Source organism: Carya illinoinensis, chromosome 9, assembly GCF_018687715.1.
Source record: "Carya illinoinensis cultivar Pawnee chromosome 9, C.illinoinensisPawnee_v1, whole genome shotgun sequence".
In the NCBI taxonomy this organism is placed as follows: domain Eukaryota; kingdom Viridiplantae; phylum Streptophyta; class Magnoliopsida; order Fagales; family Juglandaceae; genus Carya; species Carya illinoinensis.
This window is the reverse complement of record NC_056760.1, coordinates 26,852,399-26,867,470: the sequence shown is the minus strand read 5'-3', so window position 1 is coordinate 26,867,470 and position 15,072 is coordinate 26,852,399. Positions and strand designations below refer to the sequence as shown.

Below are 15,072 nucleotides of genomic sequence, written 5' to 3'. Positions count from 1 at the left end.
TAGCAGTCTATTGTGTATGTGTGCTAAGTAAAGGAACTATAGTGTATGTATGTGTGTTATCATATATGTCATGCCATGCCAAGTTATCACGTAATTGTCTATTATACAGAATTTATTCTGTCATCAATTTTTATCTGTTACATAATATATTCTGTCATGTATTACTGTACCTTACAAGTACGTCATGCTAAGTATACCATCTATTACATGTATGTCAAGTCATGTAATATTTATTATTGCAAGTATGTCATGTTAAATATGTTGTCTATTATATGTTATGTCATGTTACGAAATGTTTCTATCTCAAGTTGGTCATGTATTTCAAATTATGTTCAAGTCACGTTATGTTACGTCAGGGTTTCAGTTATTTCATATTCCAATCACGTTTCATCTTGATTACTTATGTATGGGGTCACAACAATTGTGGCGCATACACTACGTGAGACACAGCAATTGTGACACGTAGAATACATGGGGCCACAACAACTGTGGAGTATGTATTTAAGCAGTTAAAGAATAAGTTTCCGTAGAATACAGGCCACAACATCTGTGGAGTATGTATTTACACGTAGAATACATGGGGCCACAACAACTGTGGAGTATGTATTTACACGTAGAATACATGGGGCCACAACAACTGTAGAGTATGTATTTTTCATGTTAAGTCAAGTTTCAGAACAAGTTCATGATAAGCCAAGTTTCATATCACGTTCATGTTAAGTCAAGTTTTAAAACAAGTTCATGATAAGTTAAGTTTCATATCATGTTCATGTTAATTCAAGTTTCAGAGCAAGTTCATGCTAAGTCAAGTTTCAGATCAAGTTCATGTCAAGTCAAGTTCAGTTCATGTTTTAATTTAAGTTATGTCAATTATGTTATGTTGTACGCCAAGTTATGCTTTAATTACTTATGAATTTGATTATGCATTTATGTTTTTACTGTCATCCATGCATCATTAGCTTGTGTGGAAGTTTTTGTTAACTTACTGAGATTCGTAATCAAATCTCACTTTGGTAGTCCCAACTACCATTCCCCCCGAATGGTAAATCTTGTTACAGGACCTGAAGGAGAATCAGGAGCTAATCAACTAGACACAGTTGACTAAGCGAAGGTGCGACGTCAATGTTAATATAGTAGTTAACGTAAATTACTACTTGTACGATGAAGTTGCATCTCTAGTACTTTTTGGATCATAACCATTTTGGACTGGTGTTGTGATCTGTTCAATGGGTCTTTATGTATGAAGTATGTTTTAAGCATTTGGGATATTTTCAATTTGGTGCATAGTATTGCTAAAGAAAAAAATTATCCGCTGCGAATATTGCATAATGTTAGATGCATGTTAGGAACATTGCATCTTATATGTCATGAACGGGGGCAGGTAACCGTGTGTTGCATGTCTTGAAGTTTTAAATGTCCGTCCAATCCCAAACGGAATTTGGGGGCGTCACAATAGTACAGGATGCAGATGCAGATCAGTAAATCATTTTTAAGCTACCTCTTACTAATGCAAAAGAACCTAAACACCCTCAATGGGAAATGTCATTAAGGAGATCAAATAGAGAGAGAAGATCAGCAATTCCAGATAATTACATTATTTATCTCCAAGAGTATGAGTTTGATATAGGGTTGCAAGATCCAATCTCTTTTAATCAAGCCTAACAAAATACTAACTCCCAAAATTTGGTTGGTGCAATGCAAGATGAATTAAAGTCTATGAAACACAATGACATTTGGGACTTTTGTTGAATTACCTAACAGTATTAAACCAATTGGTTGTAAATGGGTTTTCAAAATCAAAATAAGACTATAAAAGCAATGTCAAGAGGTATAAAGCACGCCTAGTTGCAAAAGGCTTTTCTCAAAAAGAAAGCATTGACTATAAGGAGACTTTCTCTCCGGCTTCATCAAAAGACTCTTTTTGGATCATTATAGCACTAGTAGTTCATTATGATTTAGAGTTTCATCAGATAGATGTAAAGACTACTTTTCTCAATGGTGACATTGAGGAAACAATATATATGATGCAACCAGAGGGCTTTGAGATTGATAAATCAAGCTGTTTGGTTTAAAAAATTAAAAAACATCCATCTATGATTTAAAGTAGGCATCTCGCCAATGGTACTGAAAGTCTAATTGAGTAGTTTCCTCTTTTGGTTATAAAGAAAATGTAGTGAATCAGTGTATTTATCATAAGATTAGTGGGAGCAAATCTATGTTTTTGGTATTATATGTCGATTAGATTCTACTAGCAAGTAGTGACATAGGCCAATTACATGAAACCAAGAAATTTCTATCAATTACTTTGAAATGAATGATCTTGGCGAGACATCTTTTGTGATAGGCTTAAATATTCATCGTGATAGATCACCTGGTACAGTTGGATTATTAGAGAGGGCATATGTCAAAATAATACTTAGTAGGTTTGGCATGCATAATTGTGCATTTAGGATGCATCCATTGAAAAAAGTGACAGATTAATTTACTCTATTGCCCAAATAAAAATATTGAAAAGAAACAAATGGAGTATATCTATTATGCATCAACTGTAAGAAGACTCATGTATGCTTAGTTTTGCACACACTTAGATATTGCGTATGTAGTTGGAATGCTTGACAAATATTTGAGTAAGCCAAGCATGGATCACTAGAAAGCTGCTAAAAGGATAATGTGGTACTTGCGAATAATAAAAGACTATATTCTCATGTATCGAAGGTTAGAACATCTAGAGGTTATTGGGTTCTCAGATTTTGATTTTTTTAATTGCCTCAATAGTAAGAGATGCACTTTAGGTTATGTTTTCATGTTGGCTGAAGGCGCTATATCATGAGAAAGCATCAAATAGAAGCTTATAGATTCTCTACCATGGAAGAAGAGTTTATTACTTGGTATGAGGCATCTAATCAAGCAATGTGGTTGTAGAATTCTATCATCGATTTTCAAGTCATGGATAGTATTGAGAATCCACCAAAGGCTTATTATGATAATAAGGACGCTGAGTTTAGTCTAAGAATGACAAGAGTTCATCAAAGTCTAAAGACATTAACTTAAAGTTTTTTGTCGTGAGAGAGAGTTGAAAATCATCATGTGTCAATTGAGCACATTAGTACAAATCTCATGGTTGCAAATCTGCTCACTAAGGGCTTACCACCTAAAGTGTTTAAGAAGCATGTAGTTTGTATGGGAGTGGTTAGTCCTAGTGACATATCTTATTAGTAGGAATTTGTCTATTACGTACTTAACTTATTTGACACTTACTACGATCTTTCTTTTAGTTTATTGATGATTCTAAGGTGGCATTTCTTTCAAATTGTGGTCATACATAAGGCTTAAAAGGATGATGTAAGCACTAGTTGGAAATAGCCATAATAAAGGATCACATTACATTAAATTTCCATGCTACACATCTATACTTGATCTATGTTGTTGATGATATTAGTGTTTGTGACCATGGATTGGTCTTGTCATGGTAAATGTGACAACAACTACTATGATCCTATACTAATATTATTCAATAAACCAGATTGTTTCAAGATTATATCCATAAAGTTTGGCAATTACAGTCTGAGCTCATAAAGTTTACACAATGTTTGATTTCAACAGAAATCTATGTAGTGAAAGTGGGTGATTGTTAGAATTATTTAAATTAATGGACCTATATAGATTATGGAATCATACATTGTATAATTTTCAAATATAAGGTTTGGATGATATTTGTAAGGCCTAATAAGTGTGATCAATAAAGTGACATAACCAGACCATCGACAAATCTTTATAAGCCCATGATTTTAGTCAAATTATGAGCATTAAAGTGGTACGAACTCGATTCAACTGTAGAGACCCATTAAACCATGTAATTCCATTATTTTATGATTGGAAAAATTAGAATTTGGGTATTATATATAGGCCATGGTCTCCACTCCAGAGCATCTTCTTGACTCTGCACATCCTATTGTTGTGAGTATTTCCAGAGAGTGAGTCTTGGACGTGAAAGACCATACCGTTGCGCTTTTCTATCCAATGGCTATAGGTGCACACTCTTGGCTAAATTTATATACAAATTTGATAAGTGATCATGGTGATTTCCAATTTATATACAACCAACAACGACGACCTTGGATGAAGGAGGATAGCAACTAGATAGGGTCTCTATAACCTTCCAAAGACAGTGTAGTGTGTGGCAATATGCAAGGCCGGGCTTGTGGTGCATAAGTCACAACAAGCATGAAGTGGCTTGCCTGGACATGCATTGGTGGCTTTAGCAGGGTGTTTTAGGGCGGTTCGGGAGGAAGATGTGTCGAATTGCTTCAACGCGAGGTCTTTCACAATAGAACATGGATGGTGGTGCACCGTGATGCTTGCTGGGTGGGCAACCATGGAAGGTTGTTGATTTTAAGGCACACAAGCTAGAACATAGAGGGCATCGCTTGTTATGGCAGTGCATGGTAAAGGCTTGCTGTGTTTGGGAGAGAACCTTGAGCTGCTAGGATTGTGCCTGTTGTGCATGTATGGGTATGTTGTGCGTGAGTTTGTATACTTTAATATATGTATATATATTGTTGCTAGAAACCCTAGGAAAAAAGGAGGTTAAGCAGCAACTAGACCCTTAAATGGGTTCCAAACACACACATATATGCATGCACGCACGCACGCATGCATGGAAACCCTAGTTATATGAGGTAGGAAGTCTTGCGTACATAGGTTTCTACATGAGTTGGGTTTCACACTTGGGCGTAAGCCTTGGGTTTTCCACATGGGTTTTCTCTTGGTCTCCATTTGGGCTCTAGCAAATGGATTGACACATTTAATGGATCCAACTCCTAAAATTTTATGAGTTTAAGTCACTTAAAAATCCTAATGGGCTAATCTTAAATTCTAAAATGAGCCCAATTTGTCCAATAAATAATTTTGAGATTATAAAATAATTCTTGGACTTAATACCAACTAAATGGATCCCACTTTGTCCATTAATATTAAATGAAATTTAATCCAATTATTATGCCCAATAAAACCATTAACCCATCATAATAAATTTAGGTTCGTGGTGTATTCAAAATTGTCTAATCAATCTCAATCAGGCTTCCCAAATACATTAGTCCCTTAATATCATCCATTAAACCTTAACCGGCCTTAAAATAAATTTTTAGGCCTATGGGCCTAATTTGAATTTTCTAGTCACCCTCAATAATTTATGTATTGTGAGTTTACCCAAAATAACTCATTAAACTTAATTTAGGTCTAATAGAAATATCCATATTCTAATTTTAGAAATATTGAATCCGATCGTCATAGAAGAAGATGAAATTCGAGATTTGGAGATGCAAAATGATTTTCGAATAACCCAAATGAGAATAATTTAATTTCAATCAAACTGATAATATAATTCTTTTCAAAATTAAAAGGTTTTTCAGTCTATCCATCTTCAATTTTATTGAAATAAAAAATTGTATATAGATGTCTATTTCTAATGACTCGAACTTCTACCCTCAAGCTACACGAATTTTCAACCAATTGGCCATACATTAAGCATTTTAAAAATGGAAAATTTGGGTAATGACCCCTTGTGCTTTTGTCTATTTGAAATTAGTCCATGTGCTTCTTTGTTTTAAGATTTATCTTGTGGCATTACATAATTCGGATCAAATCCCTCTGTCACAATTTTTGTCCATCTCAATTAATAGATGACACATGTCATCTTATAAGCCTGCCATGTGTCAAACTATTTTTTCTTATTTTCAAAATTCAAAAAAAAAGTGAGATTTAATAATTTATTTTTTTAATCAAAAAATTAGAAAAGAAAAAAGACTTGGGGGGTTTGTGGGAGGGGAGACCTCCCAACCCCACCACCAGCCACCACGTGGTGACCATACTTTGGCCACTACAAGGTAGTCGAACATGTGGGCCACCCCCACAGCGGCATGAGCTCGGTCACCATGTGGTGGCCAATAATGGGGAGGGGAGGTCTCCCCTTCCGCAAATCCCAAATTTTTATTTTTTATTTTTTTTTATTTCTTCTTTTATGATATTTTTAATAGATATTATTAAATTTTATTTTTTGAATTTTGAAAATCTAAAAAAAAAAAAATCATTTGACACGCGTTTGGGCTCACAAAATGACATGTATCATCTGATAACTTAGATGAATAAAAATATGATACATGGATCTTATCCAAATTATGTAATGCCACATGGGGTTAACTTTAAAAATGTATATATAGGGCAAATCACAAATAGGCAAAAGCACACAAATGAGACTCTTCACTCCTCAAGGTGCTCATTCATCTGTCTACAATAGGGATAAGATGACACTTGTCAAAAAGATGATAAATAATTTTTTTTTATCATTTTTTTCTTATATTTAAGATTATTAGGTCGGAGCAGCATGTAAAGCACGTTTGCCTAATTAAGATAAAGTTTTTAATAAAAAAATATAAATTTTTATGAAAAAAAGTTAATTAATGCATAAAAAAGTAAATTTTATGAAATACCTTTAGATAATGATAAGTTAGTAAAGTATAATATCTTTCAATAAGTATACTCTGGTCGGATGTTACAATGGTTAATCTACGCCTGTAATTAAATGATATTTTAGTTTAAAAGTAAATATATAACATTATATATATACCTGCAGGTATTATGTACGTTCGGATTATTGTTTTCTCTCTCGTCTTCTTTCTCTAGCCTGTTTGTTTGTTCTTTTCTTTTTTCTTTTTACAAATGTAAATGGATACTATATAGAGATGAAAGTTAGAAAGTAGAAAAATTGTTTACTAACTTAGTAACTTGTAAGTAGCATTTTTTTCCCTTCTTTTCTTTTTTTAATTTTCTTTTGGGATATAGGAACTATTTTAGTAAGCATTTTGAAACTACTTTTGTTATTGCATATTTTATATCATAAAGTAATTACTAATTAATGTGATTGCAATATATATATATATATATATGTTCCGATCAATCACATATATAGAAAAATAAAAATATTAGCTAGCACATCTTGATCATAGGATCTTTATGCTTGTAAATTAATTCATACGCTTTGCGTATATGTCTTTTAATTAGAAATTAATACTTGTGGTATTAGAAGATCAATGGATAAAAACGTAAAAGCATAATTTTTTTATTGGTTTAAAAGTAAAAGTAACTCAGAGGTAAAAATGTAACTATACAACAAAAATAAGAAAATTGTTGTTCATGTGGATAGACACTTATTATAGTAAAATATATATATGCTTAATCAATTAATTATAACATCAAACTTATCAGAAAATATCTACACAAAAATATACTATTATTTAACAACTCATTTCACAATCCATTAATATGCATGATAGTTTTATTTCGTAAAAAGTTATTAAGTTTCTTTTATTTAATTTTGATTTTTTTATTTAGTTAAAATTTCAAATTTTACTGTACCTTTTAACATACACTTAATTGTAAAATAGTTATAGAAAATATTGTGTATGTATTATTAATTTTCTTTTTCCTTTGGAGTCGAACACATTGAGCTTATATGATCTAACCAATGTCGTATAATAAAAAAAGTAAAAATGATATTTACAATATTGAAGTGTGTAAATTTCACTTTTCTTTAAAAAAAATAGTTAAAACCTATGTACAGAAATATTAATGTAAAAGATATAATCAAGCTTTGAAAAATATTATTTGTAAAAGTTAAAAAAAATGGTAGAAATTTTGACACTCAACCTACCTATTTTTGTAATTTTTTTTTTGGAAGTTTATTATTGGGAATTGGAAGTGGTGGGACAAAGAATGAGTAATGCAATCAAATTTCCAAATTTCAAAACAATAGGGTCGGAAGCAATCAATGTCGCTTAGACCCCCACCTAACTACTACGAGATATTTCTCATCCCTACACTTTGAGACACTGTTCAATTAATCTCAAGCTCAGAAACATTAAAAATAATTATAATAATTATTTAATTAAGATTAAACACCAAATAGAGAATTCTATGTATTAGAAGATCAAGGAGCAAAAACTTTAATTAGCAATTAATACTTGTGGTATTAGAACATTAAGGGGGCAAAAATGTAAAAGCAAAAGCAAAATTTTTTATTAGTTTAAAAGTAAAAGCAAATAAGGGGTAAAAATGTAACTATTCAATAAAAACAAGAAAATTAATGTTTATTATTGTTTATGTGGAATAGACACTATAATAGATAGATAAAAAAACTTAAAAAAAAAAAAAAGAAGAAGAAGAAGAAGAAGAAGAAAAAGTTCAATAAAAAATCATAAACCAAACAATGTGTTTTTAAGTGACTTTAAAAACTAACATATCATCCAATCACGTTATATGTGGCCCTAATGCTACATGTTCATTTTGGTATCAAAATTTTGGCACTAATGAGAGAGAGAGAGATCTAAAATTTGCCCACTTCCCCTTTGCCACTTCATTGCTTTTCACGAGCTAGTTAGAGTGAATTCGTCATTCATTACAACATGGTCATAGGCATTCTACAAAATATACAATGATTGGAACTAGTATTGAAAATGCAATCAACTCGCAAAGAGGGTTTAGGAACTGGAACCATGCAAGAAAGTATCTTTTCTTGTTTTGTCAGCAGGTCAGCAAAGGACCATCTGGATTACACCTGAGAGTCTTGTGAATCAATCTGGACTCAAGGAAAAGGATCAGACCAAAGTATCACCCCTGAGAATATTAAATTTGCAGAGAGGACAAGTAGCATTTATTCGGAGCCATCTGCTGATGCATCCACAATGGAACTGGTGGTTGCAGGGAAGGGTATAGAGCTCCACTCCATCTACATATCGTGAAAGGCAAATGCAGCACTCCTATTGATCACAAATACAAATCAGAATCCATGTTTGAACTTTGACTCCTCTATAAACTTTGCAGACGCAACAAGGAAAGCCCTAGATAGGGCAAAAAAGGCAGCTTCCTTTCTATGCTATAATTATCAGATGCACTATCACATAATGAGTTGCATCACTGAGTAATCAAGTGTAATTGCAAAAGTTTGACAAGTGCTATGACTTCCCTATGACTTCACTACCACAAAATCTGAAAACTCTACTGCTAACTGCTATTTTACGTATCACAAGGGAAATAATGGATTACTTTCTGCAGCTTAACTGCACGTTAAAATATATTACCAACAAGTGATCATTTAGTACTAACCAAGGAGCCATCTAGTTATTAAAGCCTTTGCTAATTTCGAATAAATTTTTGCACATCTAAGGTTGCATTTTGTAGTAGCTACCAAGAATTCATATGTTATTATTTCTAATCGCACGCATCAAGTTTGTATGATATGTCAATTGCCCCTTGAAAAGGCCACAACTTGAAGTTTTAATCAAGTTTGAAAAGCAAGTGAAAATTATATAAAAATTTAGCCCAAGATTTTAGCTAATGAAAGATATCAGCCAAGAAACAACTGAAAAAAAAACTATGTTTTCCCATTTCAAATGAGCATGCCAAAGCAACAGTTCCAAAACTTCCAGTACTATTCCTGGAATGGTTCCATTGTGCTTAATGCTTTGCATTTGGCAGGAGCGAAATGCTAGAACCTTTGAAAAACGCGACGATGGTGTTGGAGTTAAAAGACATTATTCTCAAATCCCATCATAGTTGATGGCTGCCTCAACTCTTTGGCGCCATTAATAAGTTTGACTGACTTATCCAAAAGCACATATTATCCCAAATATTTGCATTTCATTAGCCCCATAACAAGGAAATGACTTCTAAAATTTATCACCCTGGAACTAGTATGTTTAAGTGATATGATAACATTTGTAAAGTCACAGTTAAAAATTGAACTAGCAAAGAGAAACTAGCTCTAATCAAAGCTAAACACCAGAATACATTATTGCTATATTCACAAATACAAATAGCCTCGTTTGTTTTCGCAGATGAGATGAGTAGAGATAAATTTGAAAGTTGAATAAAATATTGTTTGAATATATTTTTTTAATATTATTTTTGTTTTGGGATTTGAAAAAGTTAAATTGTTTATTTTATTTTGTGTTAGAATTTGAGAAAGTTATAATGATTAGATGAGATAAAATGAGAATAATTGTGAAAACAAACAAGGCCTAAAGTTGGACTAACAGGGCGGATGACATTCAAAGATTTATAGCATGGCACAAGCAGATTTTCTTGGTGGAAAAAGGGATAAAAGACATAAAATGATATCAAAATGCTTTTATGCCCAAAATAGGAAGAACTACATCTGACTTAAAATAAATTTATAACTAAAGAATATAAAAAACAAAGGATAAGAGATTGCTGCTCACAGAATCCTCCGGATGAAGACAAAGTTCATTGACATGGTTACTGCTTGCTGACTGCACCCTTGCCCGAGCAACTTTCATTTTCTCCTTGTCAAAACCCAGTGGATTGGCCTGGCGAAATCTATACTTGGGAAGAGACCTTATATCATCTTCAGATGCGCCTTCTCTTATTGTCATAGCATAGGCAAATGCTACAATTGGAATACAGCAGCAGAGAGCAAAGAAAATGACAAAAGCCATTCCGATGCAAAAGATGATAAAGAACACGTCAAAGGCTAGAAAAACTACTGTTAACCTGCATATAATTTACAGGGTACATCATTGAGGGTTCTAAAAGTTTGTTAAACATGATAGTAAATAAGTATCATAGCTAAATGTTATGTTCATCATCATTATTTCTGTGTGTTAAAACACATACTTTGCACAGGCCATGAAATACTGATTTAACGGATGATCTTAAATTATTATAGTTGAAGGTCGACATAGCGATGAATAGCAAATTTTCACATCAGATAATATAAGCTAAATATTTAATGAACTTGAGGATTGAGGGAAAATAAAACAAAAAGGACAAGAAAAAGGAGCTTGGCCACCCATTTACAATTAGCAACTGTCCATCTATTGTTAGCTCAAAATTTGGCATGATGGCTCTTACCAGTAAAGGCGCGGAGAATCTTGCAGAAGAACTTGGCCGCCCATAACAATCCAATAGAATCCAAACACCCACCAGATGGATGATATCATTGTATTTATTGATTCCACCCTTTTTAAAATGCTGAAAAACAAAATTAAAACAGAAATAAGTAATAGACACATTCTTCCCTTGTTACTATTATGCTGACTATTGCCACATATCTCAATACAACTCCTATGCCTAGGCTGCGCTGCAAGTCTGCAACTCGCATACTAAAGCCACAATTAGACGCATCACTGAATAAAATGGTTCATCTGCAAATTGAAGAAAAAAAAGATAAGAGCCTTTTATCTCATCTTGAAATAATGGAACCTTGCCTCTTCCGTAATGGTTTTCAAATCATTTGAACTCAGTATGTCTACGATCACAATAAAGTGGGAAATAGGGATAGAAGATTGCTATCTATCGACATCAACCAGTTATTAAAACTAATAAGTTCAGTATACAATAGATATACCATAAAGAGCATCCATCAGCCACCTCAATCTAAGTGTAAAGTCTCGTGTAATTACCTTAAAAGATGGCAGAATCATTCAAGGAAATATGTAATGTCTTCCTTATAAAACACACATATAGCTAAAATAACTCAATATTCGTCCCAAAAGGAGCTCCAATGGATCATCTACTTACCTTCATTTTCCAGCTTGCTACAGTATGCTAGATCTGGTATGAACTGTTCATATATGCAAAAACTTTTTTTTTATTTGTTTCTCTCTACTCTGCATTCTTGATTCCCCACTTTTTTATTTGTAATAAATTTTTCATTTCTTCCTATTTTACTTCCAGCCCCTTTGATTTGTAAAAACAGTTCATACATGTATCTATAATTACTGATATCAAAGAGACACAGATTATTGCTTTGGCCGACTATGATGGCTAGTGACCTTTTTTTATTACACTTTCAAATTGGGGCATTTTCATATAAGTATGTGTGTGTGTGTGCGCGCGCACACGCGTGTGTCTTTATTACACTAAAGATTAACTATATTTTCCATAAATGCTCAGTGAGATCCAAGTGGAGTTGAGTATAAATTCGTCAATCTCTAATTCATGGTGACATTCAATGAAGTTGCATAGGACGGAGTTGAGATCCATTTTTTTTTCTTTTGATTTTATTTCTAAGTTTTGGTTGGCTTATATATTTTTATTTTGTGTGTATAGGACGGTATTATATCACATTGTCTATGGGTAGATATGGAAAATATCAAACGATATTGGGATATTACAAATTCATTGGTAGTTAGAGGTAATATAGAAATGAATAAAAAAGATTATTTAAAGAGAAAAAATAGATAAGTGATGCATGGTATATTGCAAAAGTCATTACGTAAAATAGAAAAAGTGGGTTTCAGTGAGGAATTATAGATAACAAGTTACACCAAAACATTGGGAGTGCTCTAAGAATGTGAACTTAAAGCAGCTTTGTCCACAAAAACAAAGCAGATGCCCCCTCTTTCTCTACTACCTAGATTAGCGATGAGCTATTAGTTGCCCGAAAATCCTGATGGCCATATACTAAATCATACGGAAAACATCAGAGTTGCAATACTTTTATCCTACGCATCAGATAAGCTAAAACCCAATCACATTCTTGTATCCGACAGACGTTATTGTTGTAATTCAAGAAGTACCCTTAAAGCTAATTAAGATCCGAGAGAGAGAGAGAGATAGAGAGAGAGAGAGAGAGAGAGAGAGAGAGAGAGAGAGAGAGAGAGAGAGAGAGAGAGAGAGTAAAATTGAAAACTAATTAGTGAGAGAATCTGAAACATGAAGGGTTAACTAAAAATGGATACTAAAAGAAAATTTAAAACTCTAGCTTTGAAAAGAAACGAATGCAAATTAAAAATGACAATGAATTTTCAGAGATTTTTTAAATAAAAGATCATTTACACTACTAAGGAAAAAGAAGGGAAAGTGAGAGGAAATCAAACAAAAGGAACAAACCAAAAGCCTAATTATCCTTTTGTTTTTTTCTTTTTTTAAACCCACGCCTCCGAAATATTGCAAATTCAGGGAAAACAAATCATATAACAAGAAAATATGGCTAAATTTACCTGCCATAAGTGAGAGAGGACGAAAGCGGAAGATGGGCGGCGGCACCAACACGACCATTTAGAGAAGAAATCCGCTTGAGATACTCGAGGTAGACAAAGGTGACATGTAAGACGCACTGAAGAGAGTAGCCACAGAGCCAAACCCTGAGAGGCGTGGACGGCCTCTCCTTGAAGGTGGACAAGAGCACCACAACGGCGACCACCAGGAAGGCCAGGTTCCACACCAGGTCCAGCACCAGAATGGGCTTCGAGTAGTAGTAATAGTAGTATCCACCGAGGTTTTGGTCATCTTCACCTTGGAGGCCGTCCGATCGGGGCTCCGAATAGTCCCCAAGGAGGATCGAACGATGGTGGTCGGTCGCGATCAGGCGGGTGGCGTAGCGAGTGAAAGGGAAGGTGAAGGTAATGGGCTGCCGGAGCTCCAAATAGCTTCTCCCGTCATTTTCAACTCGTAGAGCCTGCTGCTCTTCCTCCATTGCAGACAGATAGAACGTGGCTTCACAGAGAGAGAGAGAGAGAGAGGAGGCAGTGGGGAGTCCGAAGGAGAAGGAAGTGTGTGGGGAGTAACTGTAAAACGACGTCACAGCATGGTGGTGTGGGTGTGGACCAATTTTGTCCTAGGTTGTCATATATACATTAATATAATGGAGTTTGGTTTAGCTGTGAGGGATGTAATGATTGGATAAGGTCAGGTCCAGCATGCTATCCTACAAATGACTTATATTTATATTTTTCATCTATTTGTTATTTATCATAATCAACTTTATCTCTTAACTTATTAAAAAATTACTTAATTTTAGTAAAGTATTAGAATAATAAAAAAAAAATCTTTCCAAAAAAATTTTGTATCTCAAGTCTTCCACGTGTCATTTTTAAAAATCTATTCGTAATCTGTTATCATGAAACAAGATCTAATATAAAAAATGAATTTTTATATGAATATTAAATTTTATTAATTTTTTTAAATCATATACGAGATTTAAATATTTAAAAAAAAAAACTGTATAAATTATTTTCTAAAAATTAATTGAAAAACATTGAAGAAAATTCTCACATTTTAAAAAGGAGTTATGGTGTACTTTAACATCTTTATGCTAAGGGCCTCTTACCCATTTGGATAGAGCAAAACAAACGGAGAGATAGAGAGAAAAGAAACTTTACTCGTTTGGAATCACTTTAAAGTAAAACTAATGTACACATCTACAACGCCTTGTCATATCCGCCGAAGGTTGCACCTTTTCAATATAATATATAATAAGATGATCCCTTCACCATCTTGATTACGTGTTCTATTAAGTAAGCATACATTTTTGGGTTAATAATTTGATGATAAGATATAAAGATATTATATAAAGTAAATTTAAAAATTAATGTGTCTTTATAAAATTTGTTAGATTTATTTTATAATAAAGTTAGTTTTATAATCTGATATATCATATCAAACCACATCAATTTATAAGTTTATTTTTATAAAATTTCTTGATGGTTAAAATATTTTTCTATGATCTCTTGAAACAATCCCGCCCAGAAAGTAGGACGAGCTGCTATGTTTCATCTTGCTCTATTTTTTTTTTCTAATAAATAAACAGTTTATAAAAGAGACATGTACAACAAGCTAAAAATAGTTTATGCAGAGATCTTCCCAATTCTATCATATTTCAAAGTTTCAAAATAACCTGTTTATCAAAACATGGAATGTCATTTTCATATAAAAGCTTGCTACATACGCATATTTCATGAAACACATGTTTCAACCATAGTATAAAAATGAATTTTGTTACAACTCCAAATGCTAGGATGGGGAATTATCCTAGTAGAACTTTTCTGTCTACTTTGAAGTGAGTAAAAATAGAGTTGTAACTCCTGAGATGATAAAAAATAGTCAACGGGTTTCGAATGAATTCTTTTTAAAAAATGTCGGAATGAAATCATATATGTCACCTAATGTTGGTGGGTGAATACGTTATCATAAAATGATATAATACTAATGCATTGAGAACGAGTCTGCAGACAACGTAATTTCAACGTGAATTATACTACAATCACCAACAGA

General features: G+C 33.1%; 1 protein-coding gene across 1 annotated transcript; it reads right to left on the bottom strand.

Annotated features, from left to right (window-relative positions):
* Positions 1–8,381: 8,381 nt before the first annotated feature.
* On the bottom strand, positions 8,382–13,632 carry LOC122277513 (E3 ubiquitin-protein ligase At4g11680-like). The gene is made up of 4 exons (XM_043087516.1): positions 13,020–13,632; positions 10,927–11,046; positions 10,275–10,566; positions 8,382–8,813 (listed from the first exon to the last, which is right to left on the bottom strand). The coding sequence occupies exons 1-4, from the start codon at positions 13,493–13,495 to the stop codon at positions 8,652–8,654; spliced, it is 1,050 nt and encodes a 349-aa protein (XP_042943450.1). The 5' UTR covers positions 13,496–13,632; the 3' UTR covers positions 8,382–8,651.
* Between the last annotated feature and the right edge of the window lie 1,440 nt (positions 13,633–15,072).

Coding starts and splice junctions, on each gene's coding strand:
- LOC122277513 (XM_043087516.1), bottom strand. CDS start 13,495: ATGGAGGAAGAGCAGCAGGCTCTACGAGTTGAAAATGACGGGAGAAGC. Junction 10,567..10,926: donor GATTCTCCGCGCCTTTACTG/GTAAGAGCCATC, acceptor AATTATATGCAG/GTTAACAGTAGTTTTTCTAG. Junction 8,814..10,274: donor GTCTTCATCCGGAGGATTCT/GTGAGCAGCAAT, acceptor TGTGATCAATAG/GAGTGCTGCATTTGCCTTTC.